Source organism: Heteronotia binoei, chromosome 5 (genome assembly GCF_032191835.1).
Source record: "Heteronotia binoei isolate CCM8104 ecotype False Entrance Well chromosome 5, APGP_CSIRO_Hbin_v1, whole genome shotgun sequence".
Classification (NCBI taxonomy): Eukaryota; Metazoa; Chordata; class Lepidosauria; order Squamata; family Gekkonidae; genus Heteronotia; species Heteronotia binoei.
The window spans coordinates 35,661,861-35,688,040 of NC_083227.1; the positions used below are offsets into that span (position 1 = coordinate 35,661,861).

Genomic DNA, 26,180 nt, shown 5'->3' on the forward strand with positions numbered 1-26,180 from the left:
TCTTTCCATTTCACCCATCTATTTTCCTTCCTTCCATCCATCTTGCAGCTTTCAAGCATCTGACATTTATGCTGTGTGGCTCTTACATTAAGCAAGCTTGGCCAGCCCTGCTCTAGACTTCAGGCTTGCAAAGGATCTTGACCAGCTCCCAAGAAAGAAATCCTACTCCTTAATTCTGAGTTTGAGGGTGGGTGGTGGAAAGTGCCGTCAAGTTGTAGCCAACTTATGGTGATCCCAGAGAGTTTTCAAGACAAGAAACATTCAGAGGTGATTTGCCACTGCCTGCTTTCGTGTACCAGCCCTGGACTTCCTTGGTGGTCTCCCATCAAAGTAGTAAACCAGGACTGACTCTGCTTAGCTTCCGAGATCTGACAAGATCAGGCTAGCCTGGGCCATCCAGGCCTGGGCATTGCTCAGTGGATTGCTCTAAATGGGGAAAAGAGGGGGCTGCTGAACCACAACTGGCAGCGGCTACGAGAAAGCTTTCTGCTTCTCACCACTTAACCATGTCAACTCAGATAATCTTTGATTTCCCCCAAATGCACTAACGTGGTGCCTTGTGATTGAGGTAATTCACCTGTAGGGCTATGAAGGCCATCCCCACCACCACTGGCATTCAAGCCAGTCAGCTCTCAAAAGGCACAACTGCGTAGTCAACTCCTTCCCCTGTCTCCACAGCCTCCATTTACAGCCACTATGAGGTGGAAGATGACTGGTGCCTGTCCGTGTTGACGTCCTACGAGGCCGAGCATGGCGGTTCCTTTCCCTGGACTGTCGGTGAGCCCCACATCAGAGGAAGAGGAGCAAACAGGAGGGAGTCGTGAGGGATGGAAATGGGTTGCGGAAGCGTGAATGGCAGAGCAGGCTCTGGCTGGTAGAAACTTCAGAGAAACATTGGTTGCTACAGCTATAAGATGGGGGGGGGATATCATTCTAGTTCACAGGGCTTTTTTGTAGCAGGAACTCTTTTGCATATTAGGCCTCATCCCTTTTATGTAGCTAATCCTTCAAGAGTTTACAGGGTTCTTATTACAGGGCCTACTGTAAGCTCTTGGAGGATTGGCTGCATCAGGGGTTGTGGCCTAATATGCAAAGGAGTTCCTGCTACCTAAAAAAGCCCTGCTAGTTCAGTTATCGTTGAGGAAATTATCCTACCATCCTAATTTTTTTCCCATTGGTTGGTCCATTCTAAATTCCATTCCCATCACTGACCAGTGAAGCCAGAGGATTCCTTGACTAATAATAGTAATTATTACTACTATGGGTTAGAACCCTCTGCTGGATAGGAGCTAACTGATATAGAAGAGGTTGAGTGGCCAGTACCTTCCAGTGACTGAGGGTGATAGAACACGAATTGGCCTCTTGGAAGTTAGAACACTGGGCATGCGTGGGTTTGACTGTCCAGAGGGTCCTGAAGAGAGAGCAGTGGGCCAGTGAGTTTTTAAGGTCTGAGAGGGAAGGACTGGGAGATCTTAACTAAAAGCATAATCCCGGAATTGAGAAGGAAGTAGGATCAGAAAGCGGTATTGAAGTGCCTTAAACAGCCTGTGAAGAACAGACAGGGTAATGTCTCAGAATAAAGGGGATGCGTCACATAAAAATCAAGTAACAAGTTGAAGAGATACATACAACTCTTTACCAAACACTATAGAGAGGGCAAAGGAGACTATCTTAGGGAATGGGTCCTACGGCTTCACTTTCCTTATGTCTTCAACCCTTTAACCCCACCCCTTGCTCTTCTCCAAACCAGGGGATGACATGACTGCAGAAGGGAGACGGCAGCTTGCACTATTCCTGGTGAGTGCTCTTTGACAGGGAACACATACATTTTTCCACATCTCTCTAGTTCCAGATTGTACAGCCACCCCATTCCCTGTTAAAGCAACCAAGGGTCTAGAGATTATGGCGTTAAATTTTTCATACACACCATGGGTTAATCCTACTGTTCCATCCGCCTTGAGCCCGTTTACGGGAAAAGGGGGAATATAAGCCTACTAAATAAAATCCCACCAAGACAGTAGATCCCACACAATCCCGCATTCAATCCAGGAATACTGGAAACATCCCAAAGGAAAGGGATATATTCTGCTCTTTTCCAAGCCATTTAGAAGCTTAGAGTCTACCATAATTAAAACTAAAAAGGTAAAGGTGGTCCCCTTTGCAAGCACCAGTCGTTTCTGACTCTGGGGTGACGTCGCATCATGACGTTTTCACGGCAGACTTTTTACACGGTGCTTTGCCATTGCCTTCCCCAATCATCTACACTTTCCCCCCAGCAAGCTGGGGACTCATTTGACTGACCTCGGAAGGATGGAAGGCTGAGTCAACCTCAAGCCAGCTATCTGAGCCCAGCATCTGCCAGGATCGAACTCAGGTTGTGAGCTGAGAGTTTGGACTACAGTACTGCATCTTACCACTCTGTGCCATGTAAATGCTCAATAGGTCACATTCACACCATCACATTACCCTCCCCCTCTCAGCAAACCCTGAGGTGATTTACATTTGTGAACAAGACGCCACATATAGAGTTTCCATGTCTCATCTAATGCTATTCATAAGGGGGGGGGATCTGTTGTTTAGGTTGCTTTAAAAGAGTTTTTCTAATTCATGGAAGACGTGCCTATCCGTGGGCATTATATATGACTAGAAATAACATCCATGTTATCTTCTAAGTTTCTGGACGGAGGGGCCAAGTAACAACAAAAGTAGTCTTCGGTCTCTGCTTCTTGTGAACGTAAGAGGCACCCAACTGGATCAGATCAGGGCTCTATCTAGTTCCAACATCCTGTGGCCAGTGAGTTGCCCTGGAAGGCTAACAAACAGGGCATTGAAGTCCAGGCCTTCCCCTGTTGTTGCTTCTTAGCATTGCCTTTTCCTGGTTGGCCCCTATTTGACATGATATTCTGGACTAGATGATTCTTTTGATCTGATAACATGTAGCTCGTCTCCTTCCTGGGAGGAGACCTTGTAGGAGGATAGGTCAGAGTAGGCCTCATGTGCTTCTTGCCCACTGTGTAGTGAGTGTCACCTTCCCACCAGAAGAAAACATTAGCTGAAAAGCCGTTTTCATGCGTGCTGAAGCTGCAGTCTTCCCATGGAGCAAGAGCAGCTTTGGGTTCACCCGCTGACTGCTTGTGTGGGTTTGGGCGCACTGGTGGTGGTCTGTCCTCTTTTAAATTAACCGTTTCTCCCCATCGATTCAACTTTCTCTCCCCCCCACACACACTTCCTTTAATCACTGTTGTGAAATAAGGGCATTTTCATTCCCTCTCCCCTCTTATACCCACAGGCCCGGAAGCACCTCCAGAACTTTGAAGCAACCCACTGCGCTCCACTTCCTCCCCAAGACTTTCACCTCCCGTGGCATTTATAGCATTACTGCCCCCCCCCTCCCTGCTGCACTCATGACTTTCTGTATTGGCATTGACGTCTTTCCTTCTGGCTAGTGAATTTGCTTTCCTTGCGTGTGTGTGATTGTATGTCCGACTGTCACCTCTTCCACTCCCAGCTGCACGCTGTAAATCTGCATCCTCTCCCCTGTAATATTTATCCTCTAATCCCAGGAGCCCCTCCCCCATAATTGTAGGGGGTTCCAAATAAAAGATGGTATTTTTTATACTTTCAGAGTGTCACGTGCTTTTTAAGCTGCCCTCTGATAACATTTGAAAGGAGATGACATCGGGCAGGTGGGTGGTTCTGTTAGGGATCTGCAGATTTGGAATTTGTCTTTAAGTGGACAGTATGAGTAAACATTCCTTATGAACAGATCCTGGGGTCAGGTTATCTTGGAATATTCCGAAACATTCGGCCCTGGCTCCTGCCTGGTGGAATGAGCTCTCCCTGGAGATCCGGGCCCTGCAGGATCTGCTTCAATGCCACAGGGCCTGGTAAAACAGCTCTTTCACCAGGCTGTTAGTTGAGGCAGTGGACATCACTTGTTTTCAGCCTTCCCCCTTCATTCCATCCCAGTGCTATAAAACCTGCTGAACCTGGACAATAGGCCATGTCTGTGAGGCAGAATTTGCCATTTTAGTACTTATTGTTCTCTGTAACTAAAGATTTTATATATTTCAAATTGGGTTTTTTACCTGTTGATTGTTTTTATGATGTAATCCACCCTGATCCTGTTCGACGGGAAGGGTGGGCTAAAAATTGAATAAAATTTTTAAAAATAAAATTCTTGCTGCTTATGGCAAAGGGAATTGGCAAAATGCTGCTTCTGAGAGAAAAGGCCAGATGTTACATGTGACTATATCTGTCTTCAGCCACATTGTCTCCTAAGAAATCCAGATGAGGAGAAAGCCCATGACAGTGGGTGACTGAAGAGAGATGGACAAAATAAGCAGGGAGCTAAGAGAAAAGCACTTAAGGCTGGCTATAACAGGTGAGGGGCGGGAAAGTTAAGGAAAATGGGTGCTGGGGGGAAATTCATCTGCGTTCCTGTTTATATATATATATATATATAATATCCTGCAGTTTAGCAGCCTTCATGTTCAGTTTCTGAGTCTCTGAGGGCCAAACTTGCTTAATGTAAGAGGCACCTAGACTAAGCGTCAGATGTTTGAGAGCCAGAAGGAAGGAAATGGAGGGAGAGGTGAAAAGAAAGCAACTTTTAACTTTATGTGTATTCTCCAAGCTGCCAGCTGGCTTGGCTTGGAGATTTAAAGAGACAAATGCCTTCTCCAGGCTGGCCAACAGGACAGTGGTGCTTTGAGAGCCACACAATATGTGTGAAAGAGCCACATGTGGCTCCCAAGCCACAGTTTGGCTACCTCTGTCCTAGAGGCACTTGACTGTCTGCCTGTGGAAACTGAGCAATGGACAAGCTTTCATCTGACCTGGCAAGGCAATTTTTATGGCAAAAGCCATGAAATCAATTAAACATGCAATAAAACAGACACGTACACAATGAAATCCATCTTAGCATTAAAACTGAGCACCATTAAGTGTTCCTGGGAAAGCTTTAGAGATAATGAAAAGCCTTTTAATTCTCTCTCAGATCATTTTCCCTTTTCCCTTCCTGCTTATATTGTGAACAAACAATAAGCGGTGTGATCAGAAAGAACTATAAATGCTTCAGAACAGGGCTTTTTTGTAATAAAAGCCCAGCAGGAGCTCATTTGCATATTAGGCCACACCCAGTGATGGCACCATTGTTTCACACCCCTGACTTCGCCAGCTGGAATTGCATTCCTGTGTGTTCCTGCTCAAAAAAAGCCCTGCTTCAGAACAAAAGTGTTTATTTAAAAAAAAAATTCAACTGCCCCCCCACACTGTAATGTTTATCACTCAAAAAGGGAAGCCTGGGCAGAAGGAGAGTTTGTTATTATACCCCACTTTTCTCAACGTGAAGTTGTCTCGGAACAGCTTACAGTTGCCTTCACTTTCTCTCCCCACAACAAGCACCCTGTAAGGCAGGTGGAACTGAGAGAGTTCTGAGAAAACTAACTGGCCCAGTTGGCTTCATGTGAAGAAGAAGAGATTGGATTTATACCCCACCCTTCAATACTTGAGTCTCGGAGCAGCTTACAAATCTTTCCTTTCTCCTCCCCACAACAGATAGCCTGTGAGGTATGTGGGCGTGAGACCACTCTCCCATAACTGCTCTTGAGCAGAACAGCCTTGAGAGAACTTGTGGCTGACTCAAGGTCACATCAGCAGGTATATGTGAAGGAATGGAGAATCATACCCAGAATCCACCACTCATAACCACTACACCATGCTGGTTCTCTGGATAGGCCAATAATCCAAGCAGATATATCCAATAATACAGGGTATGAGCCCTGAAAAATTGCAGTAGCTCAAGGGTCAGGCTGCTGCACAAATACGGGTGAGTTAAAGCTGATCAGAAGCAGGCTGTGGGGACAGAGTCTAACTTCCACTACAGGGCCATAGGCTTGAGTTCTAAACTTTCCATCCAGGCTTCCCACTAGGAGCAAGCACGCAATCACATGATTTTACAATGTTGCTTCCTCATTGGCTGCAGGTGGGAGTGGACTTGGGAATGCTTGCAAACGAGAAGCTGGGAGTCACTCTGGTTACCTCACATGGGATTTATGATGGGAAATTCCCTGGTCCAAATTAGAATGCTTTGGACCCGGGGTGTCAAAGTCATTTGTTATGAGGGCCGGATCTGACATATATGGGATTTTGTGGAGCATGTCATAAAATGTAATGCCAGGTAGAAGAGCTATAAACGTTATAAAGGACACAGGCAAATACAAAGATAATATTTTTCACTTAAAATACAAACATGCTTAAAACTCTTCTGATATTTTGTGTACGATGGAAAGGTTGGGAATAGTGGGGTTTGGCAACACAGTTTTAAAAATAAAACATCAAGAAAAAGCACAGGGATCACAGCAGAAACTAAAATATAAAATGCTCTGAGTCAAGGGAAAACATGACATAGCTGGCACTGCAAGCTTCTCTCCCCCCACCCCAAAGTCTACTCAGATTGGCAATGGTTTTCCAGTAAAATATCGCTTTGGCTGTGGGTTCCCAGGAAGCAACAGCTTCAGCTGGCCATAGGAATACTGGAAGATGAAACTGAGCTCCACTTCACTGAAACATTGCAGCACAAAGTTGCAAGGAAAATGTGGAATGTATTTTCCATTAAGGTCTCAGGTCCCAGATAGACTGTCTATCGGAGCACAGAGACTTTAATGGAAAGTTCATTCTGCATTTTCTTCGCAAGCCCAGAAGAGCTTCCTGATGAAGCCAGCAAAGACAAGGTAGAAGGAGCCAGGCACTTCAGCACCTGATTAAAGTCCTGGGCAGGCGAGTTCTGCCCCATGGACTGGACATTTGACACCTCTACTCTGGACTATCTAAAACATTTCTATGCTACCTTTCCACCGAAATATGGTGTCCGAGGTGGTAGCGAACATTAAAGCATCACAAGCTATATAACTAAGTATGGAAACATGAACACGTATAACACCACAACAATGAAAAGGGCCAATGGGAGTTAGTGAGGGTTTGCTAAACCAAAGTCTTCACCCACTGGCAGAAGACAATGCTAGAGGGAGACAGACCAATCTCTCTTGGGAGGGAATTCCAAAGTTTTGGCACCATGATTTAGAAGGCCATTTCTACGCTTACAACCTATCTAGCCCCAGATGTCAGGGGTACCAGACACAAGGTCTCTGAAGATGACCTGAGGGAACAGGTAAGTTTATATGGAAGAAGGCAGCCCTCAAGGTATGCTGGCCCCAAGCCATGAAGGGTTTTAAAGGTCAATACCAGTATTTTTTTTCCCCTCAATATTATAGTAACAGTATTTTTAATTGAGCCCAGAAGCAAATTGGGAATTAGTGTAGAAGATGGAACAAAACTGGAGCAATGACCCCCTGTAGTCAACATAGAGCTGTGTTTAATCTGCATATTGGTGGCAACTTGGTTCAAAGTTTTGGATGACCTCTCCCAGTGACTTTTATGGAAATGTTAAAAAGTGTGACTCCATGGGTCAGAGGCTAAGGGTTGGAACAGCAGTTCTCCAGCACCACAATCTGAAACCTACCTGAAACTGCCGCAGCACAGTGCCTCCCAATCCAATCCCCAAAAGGTGGTCCAGAAGGATACCATGCTGGCTGGTATCAAAAACTGCCAAGAAGTCCAGGAGAATTAACAGGGTTACACTCCTCCACAGTCATCCACAGGGGTGACCAAAGCCATTTCAGTCTTATGACCAGGCCTGAAAGCAGATTGGAACAGATTCAAAGAACATAAGAGAAGCCATGTTGGATCAGGCCAATGGCCCATCAAGTCCAACACTCTGTGTCACACAGCGGCCCAAAAAAAATTTTATATATATATATATATATATGTGTGTGTGTGTGTGTGTGTGTATATACATATACATACACACACACACACACACACTGTGGCTAATAGCCACTGATGGACCTCTGCTCCATATTTTTATCCAATCCCCTCTTGAAGCTGGCTATGCTTGTAGCCGTCGCCACCTCCTGTGGCAGTGAATTCCACATGTTAATCACCCTTTGGGTGAAGAAGTACTTCCTTTTATCTGTTTTAACCTGACTGCTCAGCAATTTCATTGAATGCGCACGAGTTCTTGTATTGCGAGAAAGGGAGAAAAGTACTTCTCTCTCTACTCTCTCCATCCCATGCATAATCTTGTAAACCTCTATTATGTCACCCCGCAGTTGATGTTTCTCCAAGCTAAACACCCCCAAGCGTTTTAACCTTTCTTCATAGGGAAAGTGTTCCAAACCTTTAATCATTCTAATTGCCCTTTTCTGGACTTTTTCCAATGCTATAATATCCTTTTTTGAGGTGCGGTGACCAGAATTGTACACAGTATTCCAAATGAGATTGCACCATCGATTTATACAGGGGCATTATGATACTGGCTGATTTGTTTTCAATTCCCTTCCTAATAATTCCCAGCATGACATTGGCCTTTTTTATTGCAATCGCACACTGTCTGGACATTTTCAGTGAGTTATCTACCATGACCCCAAGATCTCTCTCTTGGTCAGTCTCTGCCAGTTCACAACCCATCAACTTGTATTTGTAGCTGGGATTCTTGGCCCCAATGTGCATTACTTTGCACTTGGCCACATTGAACCTCATCTGCCACGCTGACGCCTACTCACCCAGCCTCAACAGATCCCTTTGGAGTGCCTCACAATCCTCCCTGGTTCTCATCACCCTGAGCACTCAATCACCTTGCTCAAAAATGAAGCATTTAAGACTGAACCGTAGTTACTGACTTCTCCCAAGTTTGGAGTAGTGTTCTTTAACAGTGAGTGCAGCACTACTGTCTGCTGACCCATTCTGCCAGCCAGGCCCAGGTTTTTTGGGAGGGGGGGCGCCTCCCTTCCTCTCTTACACCTACATGCTCCCACCTGCCTGTACATTCCTTCTTCTTGCAAGCCCTCTCACCTGTTCTGTAGCGTCAATTTCCTGGTGGCTACTCCATTTAGAAGCTCTGCAGAGACCCACAGCAGAGAAGGAGGGGCTCCTGCCTCCCCCCTACCTTGTTTTTCTAAGCCCAAAAGGGCACCACAGGTGAGTAGAAGAAGAAGAAGAAGAAGAAGAAGATATTGGATTTATATCCCGCCCTCCACTCCTAAGAGTCTCAGAGCGGCTCACAATCTCCTTTACCTTCCTCCCCCACAACAAACACCCTGTGAGGTGGGTGGGGCTGGAGAGGGCTCTCACAGCTGCTGCCCTTTCAAGGACAACCTCTGCCAGAGCTATGGCTGACCCAAGGCCATTCCAGCAGGTGCAGTGGAGGAGTGGGGAATCAAACCCGGTTCTCCCAGATAAGAGTCTGCACACTTAACCACTACACCAAACTGGCTCTCCACACCAAACTGGCTCTCCTTCATCTGCACCACAGTCCTGATCAAAATTGGTCTCCTGTGCTGGTTATATTTAAATTTGCCAGATGGAACTTGCAGCTATACAAGGCCTCATGGGGAACGTATAATTTGTAACCTGTAGTTCGGCCCTTCCTGGCAATCAGCAGGGGATGGGAGAGGATGTACCGGAGCAAGAGGGAGGCCCAGCAATTTGTCTATGTCACTTTCAATGTGACCCAGAAGTGATGTCATCATGCAGCAATGTCAGGGCAGCACTGGTATTTGGGCAAAAATTCTATGGTAAATTTGGCTTCCATCGTAGAGTTTTTGCCCAAGTACCAGAGTTTCTCTCTGACAGCACCAGTGTGATGATGTCTCTTCCAGAGCATGTTGGGATGTAGCCACATCGTTGCAATGAAAGCTGGGTCTCACTTTTTTGGGGGGGTAAGTCCCCTCCACCAGCCATCTGATCAGCAGAGCATTGGGGCTAGGTAGCAGAAGATCCCCCACTTTCAGTGGGAGGGAGGTCTGCAACCCTACCCTCAGTTTATCTTTGAAATGTGCATGAAGTTGGTTCCCTGCTCAAAAATTAGCTTTATGGCAACTGAGATTTCAACCTGTAAAATTGAGAATGAGCCCCAAAACCTGACTTGGAGCCAAAGACCTGTAAACCTTATAGTTTATTGGGGAGGAGGTTATTCTGTAGCTGTTGTGACAGGCACCTTCAGATTGGACACAAATTTTAAACCTGTGTTGAAGTTTTCGGCAAGAGTCCTTTCCTGGTCCTCCCTTGAATACATGGGGAAGGGAGCATTGTTTTCTAATAGTCCCTAAAAGTGAGGGAGTCTGTAGACAAAAATAATCCTGTGGTCTGTGAGCCAGCTCTGCGTCTTCCCCTGACATCCCACATCCCATTCCTCTCTGTCTGGTGAGAAGTGATTAGAAACTGCTCTTTCCTTTTTAAAAAAAAAAAAACTCTGTGGGAGAGACTTTAAAAATTGTAACAAGAAATTTCCTCATGAATCATTCTGGCTCAATGTTCAAAATGTGGCTCTTCTAGGAGCAGTGTCATTTCTTGAAAAATGAACACTGAGGAACCATAAGGAAGTGAAGCAATATGGAGCTTTGTCTGCTTGGCATTCTGATAGACTTATTTGCCCTGAAGAAAGCATATGCTGGTAATGCTCTTTATGAACTCAGGCGGAGGAGATGAAAAACTGGAATGATTGGGGGCTGAGAGATCAAGAAAATGTTAGTGGACCCAGAACTCTGAATTTCGCTTCATGGATGAGAAGCCATTAAGTGGAGCAGACCAACCAACGCTCCAACTGTCACTATGTTCTTTTTCTGTGTGTGAACTTGGGTTTGGTTTGGTTTTATTTTGTTCTGTTTCTTTGAGAAAGATGTGAGAGTAGAGAGACACAAATAAATATACTTAAAATGGGTCTCATGCTAGAGATTGAAGATAAATACAGCGCTGGACCTGAGGAAGTTGAAGGTTATTAGCCTGGAAGAATCCAGTGCTAAGTAAGGTGAAAACAAGGCCTTGTGTCATATGAGGCATCAAAAATGATGGCTCTCAGGAAGAATTGGTCATGATAGAGCACTAAGTTAGCAGGGCTCAACAGAGGTTGGGTTAAGGACCTATTAATTTTTGTTTCTCTTCTCCATCAGCTGCCCATCAACAGAGGATAATTCGTGCTTCTGGGGAGAAAGTCCTACTTCCCTGTGGGAAAGACAGCCCTTATACACGTTGGTTTTGGTTCCCTCTGACTTCCAGATGTGCCAACATCAGTGGGGGGAGTGTGGAAATAACCTGGGGCCCTACCAAATCCAATGTGACTCCTATTCGTTTCAACCAGCGCCTGATATACCAGTCTCCAGGCTCATTGCTCCTCAGGAATCTGGTCATGAGTGATGAGGGCACCTATGTCTGTCGTCTCCCCAATGGCTCAGAAACTCGCATCATCCTGGAGGTGACAACAGGTATGTATAAGAGATAGTTATAATTATTTTAGATATTTATGCCCTACTTCTATCCGCAGTGGGGACCCAAAACATCTTGCCAACACAATTCTCCTCCATTTTATCTTCACAATGACAACCCTGTGAGATTGATTAGTCTGAGAGAGACTGGCCAAGGTTGTGCGCTGACCTGGGTAGCCCAGGCTAGCCCAATCTCATCTAGGGTTGACAAGTCCCCTGCAGCCTCTGGCGGGGGATTTTTTCGCATGTGCGTAATACACGTGCAGCGTGATGACATCACTCAAAAGTGATGCCATAGCACCAGCGACATCGTGCGCCGGCCACTCTAGGAGCTTCCAGGAAAACTCTATGGTTTCCCGGACACTCTGGAAATTTGGGAGGGAAATTCTATGGTACCATAGTTTTCCTCCCAAATTACTAGAGCGTCCAGGAAAACCAGAGTTTCCCTGGAAGCTCCTAGAGCAGCAAGTGATATTATTGCACCAGTAACATCAGGAGGGAGGTCTCCCCATCAGCCCATTGTGGGCCAGAGGGTTAGGGACCTCAAAAGCGAGAGAACCCCTGCCCTGCCCAGGAGCTTGGCTGCCCTAATCTCATCAGAGTTTGAAAGCTTAACAGGGTCAGCCTTGGCTAGTATTTGGAAGAGCAACTTCCAAGGAATACTAGGGTTGTGTGACACAGAGGCAGGCTATAGCACATCACATCTGAATCGTCTCGTGCCTTGAAAACTAGTCTAGCTCGCCATCTAGTGGTAGATAACACTAAAAGTGCTAGAACTTCTGTCTGCAAGACAATCTTAGGATCTCCTGGCTATGCTGCACACAATGCCATATGATAATTAATTAATTTGATCAAGGTTACCCAGCAAGATTCCTTTGTGGGGTGGGGCTCAGACTGAGGTCTCCCAGATCCTAACCCAATGGTCTACCCATATGGCTGACATTGCATTACAGGTTTCTCACAAACAGCATTAGATGATGCAGGCCAAGACAAGGAGGAAACTGCTGTTTCTGACAAAACTACTCTCACAGCCAAGCAGTCCTATTAACAATCCCCTTTCTCCTTCACTCTTCAGGATGCCACAACAATCTCACTGTTTCCTCACAGTGGCTCAACCAGTCCTCTTTACGACTCAGCTGCCATCCCTGCCAGTCAGCGAAGGTGGTGGGTCGCTTTTATTGGACACTGAACTCGGAGCGACTGGGCAGGCGACGCTGGGCTCAGAAGAGTCACTCCGGCTCTTACGTCACTTTGAATCCCATCCGACCAGTCATTTGGGGACAATGGGAGTGCCGTTCCATTGACAATCCCACCTGGGTCTCTGAAATTTGCTTGAAGCAACACACAATGCAAGATGCCGGTAACTGTAGATCAGATTCCTGTATTTTTAAAAGTTGCACAGAAGATTGTGGAAGGTCTGCCTTTTCCTACCTGTACCTGGATGGCCAAGGCTAGCCCAGTCTCATCTGATCTTGGAAGCTAAGCTTCGTAGCTAAACTAAGCTAAGCTCAGCTCTGGCTTAGTAGCTGGATGGGAGACTTCCAAGTAGGGTTGCCAATCTCCAGGTGGGGGCAGGGGATCCTCCGGTTTGGAGGCCCTCCCCCTGCTTCAGGGTCGTCAGAAAGCAGGGGGAGGGGAGGGAAATGTCTGCTGGGAACTCTATTATTCCCTATGGAGATTTATTCCCATAGAAAATAATGGATAATTGATCCACAGGTATCTGGGGCTCTGGGGGGGCTGTTTGTTGAGGTAGAGGCACCAAATTTTCAGTACAGTACATCTCCCCAAAATAGCCCCAAGTTTCAAAACGATTGGATCAGGGGGTCCAATTCTATGAGCCCCAAAAGAAGGTGCCCCGTCCATTATTTCCTATGGAAGGAAGGCATTGAAAAGGCATTGATGGCCCTTTAAATGTGATGGCCAGAATTCCCTTTGGAGTTCAATTATGCTTGTCACAGCCTTGATCTTGGCTCCACCCCTAATGTCTCCTGGCTCCACCCCCAAAGTTCCCAGATAGTTCTTAAATTGGACTTGGCAACCCTACTCCCAAGGAATACCAGGGTTGTGGACATGGAGGCCATGCAGGGCTTTTTTTCACGCCTATTTGCCTGGACCCTTTTTTGGAGATGCCAGGGATTGAACCTGGGACCCTCTGCTTCCCAAGCAGATGCTCTACCACTGAGCCACAGCCCCATTCATATGCAGGGCTTTTTTTGTAGCAAGAACTCCTTTGCATATTAGGCCACACACCCCTGATGTAGCCAATCCTTCTGGAGTTTACAGTAGGCCCTGTACTAAGAGCCCTGTAAGCTCTTAGAAGATTGGCTATATTAGGGGGGTGTGGCCTAATATGCAAAGGAGTTCCTGCTACAAAAAAAAAGCCCTGGAGGTCGGCAATAGCAAACCACCTCTGGATGTCTCTTGCAGTGAAAACCAAATGGGGTCATCATAAATTAGCTGTGATTTGGCAGCAAATAGTAATAACTTTTCCCCACCCGGTATGTAAATGATAGGAGAAGATTTGCCAGGCGGAACTGTATCTGGGGCACAGCTCTTGGGCCTGAACATTAATAAATGAAGATGGAGTTCATTGGAGTATCCCATGCTATGAAATTTAAGCTCCAAGGTGTACTTCAGGGTTGGTATTTGACTCTGTGGGATTAATACTAAAGAACTCCAGAGCTGAAGAGAGAGTTCATGGCAAGGCAAACAAGTGAGTAATAAAGAGTGGAACAAAACAGAGGCTTGCAAGCCACTGGTGACCAACAAAATAACCATGCTGGCTTCCACATGAATCTTTAGCTCCACATTCCCCCCAAAGTACAGTGAAGTTTGTTTTTTTCTTTAGCTTCCACACAACTTCCTCATGCAATCCTCCACCTTCCAGGTTCCCCCCTGCAGGAGGGGCCCTCCCTCATAGAGTTCTGCCGTATACCTACTTTGGTATGTACAATCTTTCTGGGAGAACTGTCCTCAAAGCAGGTTTCACCATTTTCTGGATGGGAAGATACAGATTTAATTGCTTATTTTACTTCATTTATACACCTCCTTTCTCCACTGGGGAGGAGAAGTGGCTTACATCATTCTCCTCTCTTCCATTTTATCCTCCCAGAACCACCCTGTGTGGGAAGTGAGGCCAAGAGAGAGTGACTGGCCCAAGGTCACCCAGTGAGTTTCCATGGCAGAGTGGGCATTCAAAACCGGATCACCCAGAACCTAGTCTGGCACTCTCACCACCATGCCAAGAGTGTAGAGGTTAAGAACAGCAGACTGTGATCAAGAGAACTGAGTATGATTCCACACTCTTCCTGCCTGCTGGGCAACCTTGGGTCAGTCACAGCTCTCTCAGAGCTCTCGACCCAAAAAACAAGTATAGCTCGCCACCTACTGGTGCATAACCCTAAAAGAGCTAGATCTTTCACCTGCCAGACAATCTTAGGATCTCCTGGCTATACTACGATGGTGGTGGTGGTGGTGGTGGTGACAACAACCACAATACCACCATTGCTTACAGGATTTTTAGGTTTCCTTGCCCAGAGGGGCACTGGATAGTGAAACCCTATGTATTTCTAGTTTCCAAGGCAGCTTCCAAATCCTTCATGAAGATTTGTCTCTGCTAATTCTACCCCTTTAGCCTCTCTCTGGTGGTTCCCTCTTTCCACCCCTTGGACTCCAGCAGCTGCACCTGGAGAGTCTGCAGTGAAAGGGACTGAAGTCTGGATGTGGGCAACACTCTTGGCTGGGCTGGCTCTGCTACCCGTCCTTGGGATAGTTGTGTGCTTCTGGAAGAGAAAGTTAGCAGGCAGGTGAGTCAAGGTGGTTTCAGTGGTGGGATTCAGGGAGAGTGAAAGAGGGGGGAGCTCATGAAGCTTCCTAATACTGAATCAGACCACTGGTGCATCAAAGTCAGTATTACCTACTCAGGCTGCCGGTGGTCCTCCAGGGTGTTAGGCAGAGGACTTTCACATCACCTATGACTTGATCCTTACTGGAGATGCCAGGGATTGAACATGAGAGCTTCTGTATACCAAAGAGATGCTCTAACCATGAGCCACACAGCCCCTCTACCTCATAACAACATTTTTTTTCCATCAGGTCATTTTAGCTAGTGACCTATTTGCCACCCAGATGTTATCTGGTGAGGCAATTGTGACATCAGGGGTGTGGTCTAATATGCAAATGAGTTCCTGCTGGGCTTTTTCTACACAAAAAGCCCTGTGAGGCAATATTTATTCATTTTCTTCATCTATCCTGCCATTCTCCCCAGTGGGGTCCCAGGGAGACATATACCTTTCTCCTCACCTCCCTTATATCCTCAAAACAACAACCCTGTGAGGTAGGTTATGCTAAGGAGGGGGGCGGGGTGACTGAGCCAAGGTCAGCCAGCAACTTCTAGTGGCAGAGTGGGGATTTCGACCTGGGTCTCCCAGATCCCAGCCCAAGATGTTAACCACTGCATCACCCTGGCTGTGATGTATATGAAGGAAATGCTCTCTGCACACGTTCAAAGGCCTTTCTCCTTTATTACTGTCTCCTATCATTAATATAACAGCCCCATGATGCAGAGTGGTAAAGCTGCAGTAATGCAGTCAGAGCCCTCTGCTCACGACCTGAGTTCAATCCCAGAGGAAGCTGGTTCCAGTAGCCAGCTCCAGGCTGACTCAGCCTTCCATCCTTCCGAAGTCGGTAAAAAGAGTACCCAGCTTGCTGGGGGGGAAGTGTAGATGACTGGGGAAGGCAATGGCAAACCACCCCATAAAAAGTCTGCTGTGAAAACTTTGTGGAAGCAACGTCACCCCAGAGTCGAAATCGACTGGTGCTTGCCCAGGGGACTACCTTTACCTTTTTATCATTCATATAGAACTGAAAGCCATATTAGACAAAACAGGAGGGATGCATGAGTCTGCACATTTGCATTTGAAACAGGGACTGCAGGTTCTAATTTTTGAGAGAAAAGAAAGGATACGGATGAGGAGAGCAAAATCCTGCTCTTCTTTTTTTTCTTGCTTTACTTGGTTGACTTAAGTCTCTTTCTTCCTGCCATGATCACTTTTGATATCTGACCTGGGTGGAAAGGAAGAACATTTCCAAAAGCTTTTGAAAAAGCAGGCACATTGGTAGGGTTGCCAAATCCAACTCAAGAAATATCTGGGGACTTTGGGAGTGGAGCCAGGAGACATTGGGGGTGGAGCCAGGAGCAAGGTTGTGACAAGCATAATTGAACTCCAAAGGGAGTTCTGGCCATCACATTTAAAGGGACAGCATACCTTTTAAATGCCTTCACTCAATTGGAAATAATGAAGGATAGGGGCACCTTCTTTTGGGGCTCATAGAATTGGACCCCTCAGTCCAATCTTTTTGAAACTTGGAGGGTGTTTTGAGGAGAGGCACTGGATGCTATGCTGAAAATTTGGTACCTCTACCTCAAAACGTAGTCCCCTCAGAGCCCCGGATACCCATGGATCAATTCTTCACTTACTTGGATCAAGCAATGGGAATTGGTCTCCATAGGGAATAATGGAGTGCCCAGCAGACATTTCCTTCCTTACCTAAGTGGGATCCCTGGCACTGCTACACTGAAAATGGTGCCCATGTCATGATGTCATCATGTGCTTTTTCTTGCCTTACATCACTGGTTGCCACTAGGGGGTAGGGAAATATGCATCACAATGATCACAATACATGGGAGAGATAGGGATAATTTAATATAGAGTGTAGTCAATGGAAATTTATAGTTCCACCCTAAGACAATATTGCAATGTCTTTGTAGGAAAAACAATAGAAGAAAGAAGGAAACAGGTAAGGAATGAATGAATGAAAACATCTCCTTGTTGCCCTTTCACTAAGGCTTCATGGCACCACAGAACTCATATCTCTTTTGAAAGTCATGTGGCAGGAAGTTCCAACTGTGTCTCAAAAGTTTTTATTGAAAGTGACAGGAGTGATTGGTGTGAAGCCAGTACATGTCCTTCCTGTCCCCTGCCTATAATCTGACATTGAGATCAGATATCTCTATGCCCCAAAGGCTGGCAAGACTGCGTCTGAAGATCTTGACCTGGAAAATCTGCTTTCCCCCCCTCTTTAATTTCTTAAGGTTTGTAGCATCTTGCATGATGAAGAGCTCTTATGAGTTCAAATGCTTGCACAGTGTTTTGTGCAGGGCTTTTTTTGTAGCAGGAACACCTTTTCATATTAGGCCACACACCCCTCTTATGTAACCAATCTTCCAAGAGCTTATAGGGGTCTTAGTACAGGGCCTACTGTAACCTCCAGAAGGATTAGCTACATTAAGGGTGTGTGGCCTAATATGCAAAGGAGTTCCTGCTACAAAAAAGCCCTGGTTTTGTATAATTTTGATTGACCCTACAGAAAGCATTTCTTTGACAACTTGTCATGCATATATTTTATCAAGGCAAATAGAGGCCTACACTCTCACCCCCAAGTTTCAGGCATGTTGCCTGCTTTTTATTTTATTTTATTTTATTGGTAAGGACTACGGGGATGTTTATAGGCTGATCTTTCATCCTTTCAAACCTTAATTTTTTTTTTTTAATGTTGCTGCAAAACTGTTTCAGGATTTGAAGGAGCAGGGTGTCTTGGTGACGTTACTGGTACTAGCCAATCAACATCCTCAAGTTTGCTGCAGATCTAGATAGTTCAGAGCTTGATCTTGCAAAAGAGAAGATTAATTTGGCACTGACCATGCTGAGGATGCTTTCAGAGCAGTCCCACTACCCTACCGTCTCTCAGTGTTTTTGAAATTCCGTACCGCTGCCTGCCATGTCACTTTGTTCCTAGATCACCATACCGTCTTTTAACTTGCTGTTTTTAATTTCCACACATCACGATCCTGTGACCCCAAGATCATGCTTCCCTGAGAAATCCGGCTGGAGTTCTCCTGCAACAGATTGAGAAGCTACCAGAAAGGGAGAGTTTGGAGGAGGTAAAGAGAGAGTGAATCATTCCCGGGGTGAGAAAGATCATGGCAAATGTGAAGGAGAATCTCCTTTGTGTGTGTATGTGTGTTTTTAACCCCATTCATGTTGCCTTCTTCTTCTAGACAACTGCATCCCTTCATTATGCTCAGCTGCAGCTTCCTCCAGGAAAATCCCTCTCCATGAGCACTCCAGACAGCACCACCATTTATGCAGCAGTTGTCTGATGCGGCTTCTGTCTCCCACCTAGGCGCAAAGATCCAGCAAGCATTTCTCAATTCACTGATGAAATCTTCTGTTCCTGCTTTCATCACACACACACACCATGCTTCTCTAGTTGACCTGTCCCTTCAGCTTCTTCAACTGTACTATCTACAGACATTGTGAAATAATAAGTCCTCATGTTGTCTCTGTCTGACCTTCATCTTGCCTTCCTCGAAGGCACCCCTTAAGTCCACATCCTGAACCACAACTAGGCCTGGGCATGTTTTAGTAGCATTATCCATATCCATCTCTCCTGTGGCTCTTTCTTTTATTTCTCTCCTCCCTCCCCTTATGCTATAACGTGCCATGAGTACTGAGGAAAATGTAGACACAATATTATAATAAATCCAAAGTATCCATAGCTTGGGTTTTGTTGTTCCTTATTATTTATGTGGTTTTTGTTTTGGTAGTATTTTGATTATGCATATGTTACTTCATATTTATTAACATTATTTATATTAACGTTATTTATAGTCCCATGGCACAGAGTGATAAAGCTGCAGTATTGCAGTCCAAACTCTGTGCTCATGACCTGAGTTTGATCCCAGCAGAAGCTGGGTTCAGGTAGCCGGCTCAAGGGTGACTCAACCTTCCATCCTTCCGAGGTCAGTAAAATGAGTACCCAGCTTGCTGGGGGGAAAGTGTAGATGACTGGGGAAGCCAATGGGAAACCACCCCATAAAAAGTCTGCCATGAAAACATCATGATGCGACGTTACCCCAGATTCTGAAATGACTGGTGCTTGCACAGGGGACTACCTTTACCTATAGACCACTTTTCTTCAAGGTTTTGGTACTGATGTTAAAAACGCTTTGTGGCCTGGGACTGACTTACCTACAGGACCACCTCTCCCCATATGAGCCCCAAACAGCTTTATGTTCAACTTCACAACATCCATTGACCGCCCCTGGCCCAAAGGACATCTGTCTCACCTTGACCAGGGCCAGAACCTTTTCTGCCCTGTTCCTGGCCTGGAGGTATCAGCTCCCAGTAGAGATTCAGGCCCTACCCAAATTGTTATCTTTTCGTAGGGCCTGTAAGACAGAGCTGTTCCACCAGCCCTTTGGTTGAGGCAGCAGGTATCATGATAAATCTAAACTGGCCTCCCTTGCTGTGTGCTGCTGTAGAGTTGTTATGACATCTGTCTGGCCTACTACTGGGTCACCTCCCATTGGAATTTAAGTGCCTCTGTTGACTGATTTATAGTTCTAATGGTTTTAATTATTTATTGTTGAATTGTTGTAATGGTTTTATATGTTGTACTCTGCCCTGAGCCTGTTCACGGGAAAGGGTGAAATATAAATTTACTAACTAAATATAAATTAATAAATAGGGACTCAAGGTGGATTACACATAATGAGTCAGTACAGTCAGCAAAAGGGGACATCCAATAACCAATGCATTAGGATTGTAGAAATCTGGAATTACCAGAAAGAAACGGAGGCCTATCATAAATATTAACATGACACATTAAGTGGAACAAAAATTACATATATTTGGTCACTCCTCCAAGAGAATTCAGGGTCTGTTGGTCTGTTTTGGAAGGGAGCTAACATCACAACTTTAACCATCAAAGAAGAGAAGATGAGATCGGTTTGGGAGATTCTTGCTGTGAACTGTTTTTATGACCAATGAAGAAGCCTTTTATGTTCCTGGGACTGTTATGACCACCTTTAATTTAAGTGAATTATTAAATCTCACCAGCATACAGCACTTTAGACTTAGCACTTAATATCTAGTGCTTGATAACTAGTACTTCATAACTATCTACCTCAAACTTGCTGCTATAGCCATATAGGAACAAATTTACTGCTGCTAAGCTATGTAAGGTGTTAGTTTTATCTATGCTAATGAAATGTATTTTTATTGTGGCCATTACTGTAAGTTTTTGTTAGTTCTACAGATTGTGATTATTCATTGATTGTTCTAGAATTTATCATTATTAATTGACTAAATTGAGATTTTAGTGGTTAGTTAGTTAATTGATAAAATAGATTACAATTAGGGAAATTTGGCTGTGGAAATTGATTAATTAATTAATTATTGTATATATTATTGATGGGATCACATTAGGATTTCTAGGTATAGATCCTAAAGTGGTTTTTGCTAGCTCGTGCAGTGAATTTGTTGGGAGAATGAGGAGGGTAAACTGTGACTGTTAGGGGGTCAGTGGGGAGTGGGTACAGGAGAGAAATAGGCTGGGATATTGGAGGCCCACATTTTGGCCCACCAGCAAATGCTAGCAGGGTCATTGCCTGGCCCGATAACTGAATGCTGGGGAGGCCATGTTAGCATCGGGGATATTGGTCATTGAGGGGCAAGGAAGGTATGGTGGTGGGCATAGAGTGCAAAGACAAGGAAAGGGCTGGAGATATGGAAATACTCGGACCCTTTCCCACCTATGTCCCAACCTGAGGCATGTTGGTTGTGGGGCTAGGAAGATTCCATCTCCACCACTGGTGTTGATTAATGCCAGGTCCATCAATAATAAGATCGCTAATCTACGAGATTTTCCCGTGGAGCAGCAGATGGACCTGGCATGTATGACGGAGACCTGGGTGCGGGAAGGCAACACTGTTGCCTTGAACCAACTTACCCCACCCAGGTTCTCTGTCCTCCACCAGTCTTGGACAAATGGGCGGGGGTGGGGAGTTGCTGTGTTTGTCCGGGATTCTTTTTCGTTCAGGTGCTTCCTGTCCCAAATATCTGGCATTGAGTGTGTCGGCCTAGTGTGAGAAGCCGAGGAGAGTTTGGCAATCTGGGTGGTGTACTGTCTGCCTATTGCACCACCAGAAAGCCTGCCTGCCCTGCTGGAGGGTGTGTTCACCTGGGCATTGGAATTCCCCAGGCTGTTAGTTCAGGGGAATTTCAATGTCCATATTGATGATGCAGCATCTCAGCAGGCACAGGACCTGATGTCGTCCATGGAGGCACTAGACTCAGTCAATTTATATTGGCCCTCACACATCAAGCCGGTCATACACTGGACTTGATCTCTGGGGCAAGGTATATTACAAGATCTGGTAACTGCAGAGCCAGTTCCATGGTCAGATCATTATGACCTGAAAGCTCTGTTAGGCCTGAAACTTCCCTCCTGTTTAGGCGTTGAGCTGATTTATGCTTGCCCATGGACCCAGAGTGGCTTCAGGAGGCTCTGCAGGATCTGATGCCCCCTGGCAGGTCATTGAATGAGTTAGTGGAGGACTGGTACTCTCAGTTCTCCACTGCCATCAATGACATCGCTCCCTGGTGCCCTCTTCATTGCCGTACCAAAGCAGCCCCTTGGTATACTGTGGAGCTGCTGAAGATGAAACAGCAACTTAGATGGTTAGAACGAGTGTGGAGACATGCTCGTGACAAAGAGTCAAGAACCTTTTATAGAACGTTTATGAAGGTCTATGAAGGGGCTATGAAGTCCGCTAAGAAAGAGTTCTATGCAGCCTCCATAGAGTCTGCGAAGTCACGCCCAGCCTAATTATTTAGAGCAATTCAGTCATTAACAGTTTTGCCATCAGGCAATCCAAATGGTAGGGAACTGGATAGTGGTTCTGAGGCCCTTGTGACATATTTTGCAGATAAAATCTTGACTCTTCGCCAGGACCCACCCACCACAATTGATACAGTACGAGAACTGGAAGCTCCTTGGCCATCTTCTGGTCCTATATTGGACTGCTTCAGCAGGCTCTTGCTGGAGGATGTGGACAGGATCCTGGCTGTAGTGAAACCTACCTCTTGCCCACTGGATTCCTGTCCATCCTGGCTGGTGAAAGCCTGCCAGGATGGTATCAGGGACTCTCTGGGTGATATTGTCAACTTGTCCCTTTCAACAGGGACCTTCCCAGAGAAACTGAAGGAGGCAGTGGTTCATCCACTTCTGAAAAAACCATCATTAGATCCTGGGGTCTTGGCAACTTCCGCCCAGTTTCGAATTTACCGTTTCTGGGTCAGGTAGTTGAGAAAGTGGTGATGGAGCAGTTACAGTTTTTCCTGGATGAAACATCTGCCTTGGACTCATTCCAATCCGGCTTTCAGCTGGAGCATGGAACAGTCCCTTTCTCACAATACAAGAACTCGTGGGCATTCGATGAAATTGCTGAGCAGACAGGTTAAAACGGATAAAAGGAAGTACTTCTTCACCCAAAGGGTGATTAACATGTGGAATTCACTGCCACAGGAGGTGGTGGCGGCCACAAGTATAGCCACCTTCAAGAGGGGTTTAGATAAAAATATGGAGCACAGGTCCATCAGTGGCTATTAGCCACAGTGTATGTGTGTATATAACATTTTTTGCCACTGTGTGACACAGAGTGTTGGACTTGATGGGCCGTTGGCCTGATCCAACATGGCTTCTCTTATGTTCTTATGAACAGAGACTGTCCTAGTCGCTCTCACAGTTGACCTAAGATGGCATCTGGATCAAGGTGGGTAAACACTGCCGATACTTCTCAATCTGTTGGCAGCATTTGACACGGTTGATTACGACCTTATAACCCACCGCCTCACTGTCACCGGAGTTTGGGCGGGGGGGGGGGGGGGGGCCTTACAATGATTTTCCTACTTTCTCCATGGATGGGGGGGAGGGTGGTGCTTGGCGAGCAGGCTTCCTTGTGGCATTCACATATATGGAGTGCCGCAGGGAGCTATTCTCTTGCCAATATTATTTAACATCTATATGCACCCCCTTCCCCAGATTGTCTGAAGTTTTGGGCTGGGATGCCATCAGTATGCTGATGACACCCAGCTCTATCTGTTGATGAGCGGCTGGCCAGTCGCCACCCCTGACCAGCTGTCTGAGGCACTGGGAACCATGGCTAGGTGGTTACAACAGAGCTGGCTGAAGCTGAATCCAGCTAAGATGGAGGTCCTGTACCTGGGTCGGGGTGGGGTGGGTATAAGCATCCATCTCCCAGCTTTGGACAGTGCCACATTGGTGCCAGCCTGACATGTGAGGAGCTTGGGAGTGACCTTGGATGCCTCCCTTTCCATGGAGGCCCAGATCACAATGGTTGCCAGGTCTGCCTTTTGTTATCTTCAGCAGATCAGGCAGCTAGCACCATATCTATCCCCCCAGGACGTGGCTACAGTGATCCATGCAATGGTCACTTCCAGACTAGACTACTGTAACTCACTGTATGCTGACTTGCCCTTGAGACTGATCCGGAAACTGCAGCAGGTGCAGAATGCGGCGGTTCCCCTGCTGACTGCACCACCTCTATGGGTGGGCATTTGGCTGGTGCTCCACAGTCTGCACTGACTGCCCATTGAGTACCGGATCCGCTTCAAGGTTTTAGTTTATGCAGCCTGGGACCAACATACTGTACCTGCAGGACCGTCTCCTCCCATATATGCCTGGGAGGTTGCTATGTTCGGCCTCCCAACATCTGTTAGCCGTCCCCTGCCCAAGAGATGACCACCTTGTCTCAATTAGGGCCAGGCCTTTTTCAGTCCTGGCCCCGACCTGGTGGAATCAGCTCCCTACAGAGATCCAGGCCCTACCTGGCTTATTAGCCTTCCATGGACTATTGCACCCTTCTTAAATCTTCGTACGCGAAGCCAAGCCGAGAGAGAGAGAGGGCCTGTAAAACTGAGCTGTTCTGCCAGACTTTTAGTTGAGGCTGCAGGCATCTATTCTTGATCTGGTTGGCCTCTCCTGCGGCACTGTCATCTGCGCTATAAAATGGAATAATATTTGCCATCTCCATGGGTTAACATCTTATCACGATGTGAGACAGCCAGGCTGGGCAATATGTGATGATATGGAACATTTTCTGAGTGCTGTTGAGTTGTTCGTTTATAAAATGTTTTTATTGTATTGTATTGTTTTATCATATGTTGTACTCCACCCTGAGCCCTACGGGGAATGGGCAGAATAGAAATATACTAAAATAAATAAATAAATAAATAAATAAATAAGAGAATCCTACTTACAAGAAGCTGTACACAGCAACATAGAACACAGTCCTTAATCACTTATCCAAGTAAGTTTGTGAAAAATATTGTACAGTGCTACCTTATTGCCTGTGCAGAAGAGCCCTCTTGCATATTTATTTATTTTTTATTTATTTGGGATTTGTATCCCGCCCTTCCCACAAGTGGCTCAGGGCGGCTTAGTTCAGTTTTGCATACTTTGCAGAAAGCCAGGAGACTGGGAGCCTTCCTCAGCTCCTCAGGCAGGCCATGTCACAAGGTGGCCACATGGATGGGCAGTCATCAATTTTGTCCATTTGCAGGTTGGCACCAGCAGAGGCCCCTGCTGACCTGAACAGAGTTGTTGTGGAGCATATAAAAATTCTGTGCCTCACAAATGTTGATTCTATATTTTGCATTCTTCTGAACTTTTGATGCGTCCATTTCCTTTTGGACCTCCTTTCCTTGCTTGCCTTCTCTGGCAAAAAAAAAACCCCAACCCAGCAGGAACTCATTTGCATATTAGGCCACACCCCTGGTGTCACAATTGTTTCACATGGAGCTAATTTGTAAGGAAAGCCCATCAGGAACTAATTTGCATATTAGGCCACATCCCCTGATGCCAAGCCAGCCAGAACTGCATTCCTGTGCTTTCCTGCTCAAAAAAAGTCCTGCTAATAGGTAGGGTTACCCATACTAGGACCGTTTTCGCACACAGTTTACCTCGCAGTCACAATCCTGTTCCCTCCGCAGCATCTGTCGGATTTCCCACCATCTGCGCCAGAGTTACAGGAAGTGCCGCGGCTTTTGCGTAGCAAATGTCAACTGGGTTTTAGTGGTTTACGTTTGCTACGCAAAAGCTGCGGCACTTCCTGTAACTTCGGCGCAGATGGTGGAAAATCCGACCAGACGCTGCGGAGGGAACAGGATTGTGACTGCGAGGTGAGCTGTGTGCGAAAACAGTTTAGGTTGGGAATATCTGGTGATTATGGGGCGGAGCCTGTAATAGCAGGAGATCTCCAGTAGCCACCTGGAGGTTGGCAACCCTTTCAGCTGGACCCAGTCACTTCCTTTTTACTCACTCATGGTATACCTGTCACTAACTGAGACTGAAAAGTCCCAGACAGTACACCAGCTTTTTCTAAAGGAGAAGTACAGGAAATGTATGGGCAGCGGCCAATTGTATGAGCCTAACAGTTTCCTCTCAGTCCTTCCTAAATTCAGCAGTAAGAACACTTCCTGCAGCTCAAAAGAGCTTCATGTTGCCACAAGAAAGTTCTTGGGAAGTCATTCCAATTTGGTCACTCAGAGCCAGTCAGCATTTCATCACTTCTGTGTGTCAAAACAAGTGGGAAGGATTTATATCCCGCCCTGAGCCATTCGTGGGAAGGGCGGGATATAAATTCTAAATAAAATAAATAAATAAATAAATAAAAGTGTGTGGCTAGGGTCCCCGGGTCCCACCTGGCCATGGGGGTTGGGAGGGTAGAGTTGCCAGATCCGGGTTGGGAAGCTCCTGGAGATTTGGGGATTGAGACTGAGGAGGGGAGGGGCCTCAGCAGGGTACAATGCCACAGAGTCCACCCTTCAAAGCAGCCATTTTCTCCAAGGGAACTACCTCTGTAGTCTGGTTGGAGATGAGCTGTAATTTCAGGGTCCCCAGATCCCACCTGGAGGCTGGCTTCCCAATTCACAACGGACAAGAAATGCAACAACGTGTGTTATATTTCTTTAGAACAATTTACCCACATTT

The 26,180-nt window shown here is 46.1% G+C and overlaps 2 protein-coding genes and 1 long non-coding RNA gene across 3 annotated transcripts in view; all 3 read left to right on the forward strand.

Annotated features, from left to right (window-relative positions):
- The window catches only part of ABHD16A (abhydrolase domain containing 16A, phospholipase), a 42,461-nt gene extending 38,837 nt beyond the window's left edge, over window positions 1-3,624 (forward strand). Inside the window, exons 18-20 of the mRNA XM_060239128.1 lie at window positions 679-777; window positions 1,751-1,797; window positions 3,290-3,624. Of these exons, the coding sequence (XP_060095111.1) occupies window positions 679-777; window positions 1,751-1,797; window positions 3,290-3,373 (230 nt within the window). The 3' untranslated portion in view covers window positions 3,374-3,624. The remainder of the gene's footprint in view (window positions 1-678; window positions 778-1,750; window positions 1,798-3,289) is intronic.
- A 6,750-nt stretch (window positions 3,625-10,374) lies between these two features.
- LOC132571433 (uncharacterized) lies at window positions 10,375-15,128 on the forward strand. Its single transcript, XM_060238225.1, has 4 exons — window positions 10,375-10,513; window positions 11,010-11,321; window positions 12,397-12,681; window positions 14,903-15,128. Exons 1-4 carry the CDS (start codon window positions 10,453-10,455, stop codon window positions 14,953-14,955), a joined length of 711 nt encoding a protein of 236 aa, XP_060094208.1. The 5' UTR covers window positions 10,375-10,452; the 3' UTR covers window positions 14,956-15,128.
- Window positions 15,129-18,167: 3,039 nt separating this feature from the next.
- On the forward strand, window positions 18,168-18,856 carry LOC132571434 (uncharacterized). The gene is made up of 2 exons (XR_009555388.1): window positions 18,168-18,264; window positions 18,382-18,856. It is a non-coding gene; the product is annotated as an uncharacterized LOC132571434 (long non-coding RNA).
- Window positions 18,857-26,180: the final 7,324 nt, after the last annotated feature.

Excerpts from the sequence above, each read along its gene's own strand:
- LOC132571433 (XM_060238225.1), top strand. The coding sequence starts at position 10,453 with ATGGAGCTTTGTCTGCTTGGCATTCTGATAGACTTATTTGCCCTGAAG. Across the intron at positions 10,514-11,009 it reads CCTGAAGAAAGCATATGCTG|CTGCCCATCAACAGAGGATA; the intron begins GTAATGCTCTTT and ends CTTCTCCATCAG. Across the intron at positions 11,322-12,396 it reads CATCCTGGAGGTGACAACAG|GATGCCACAACAATCTCACT; the intron begins GTATGTATAAGA and ends TTCACTCTTCAG.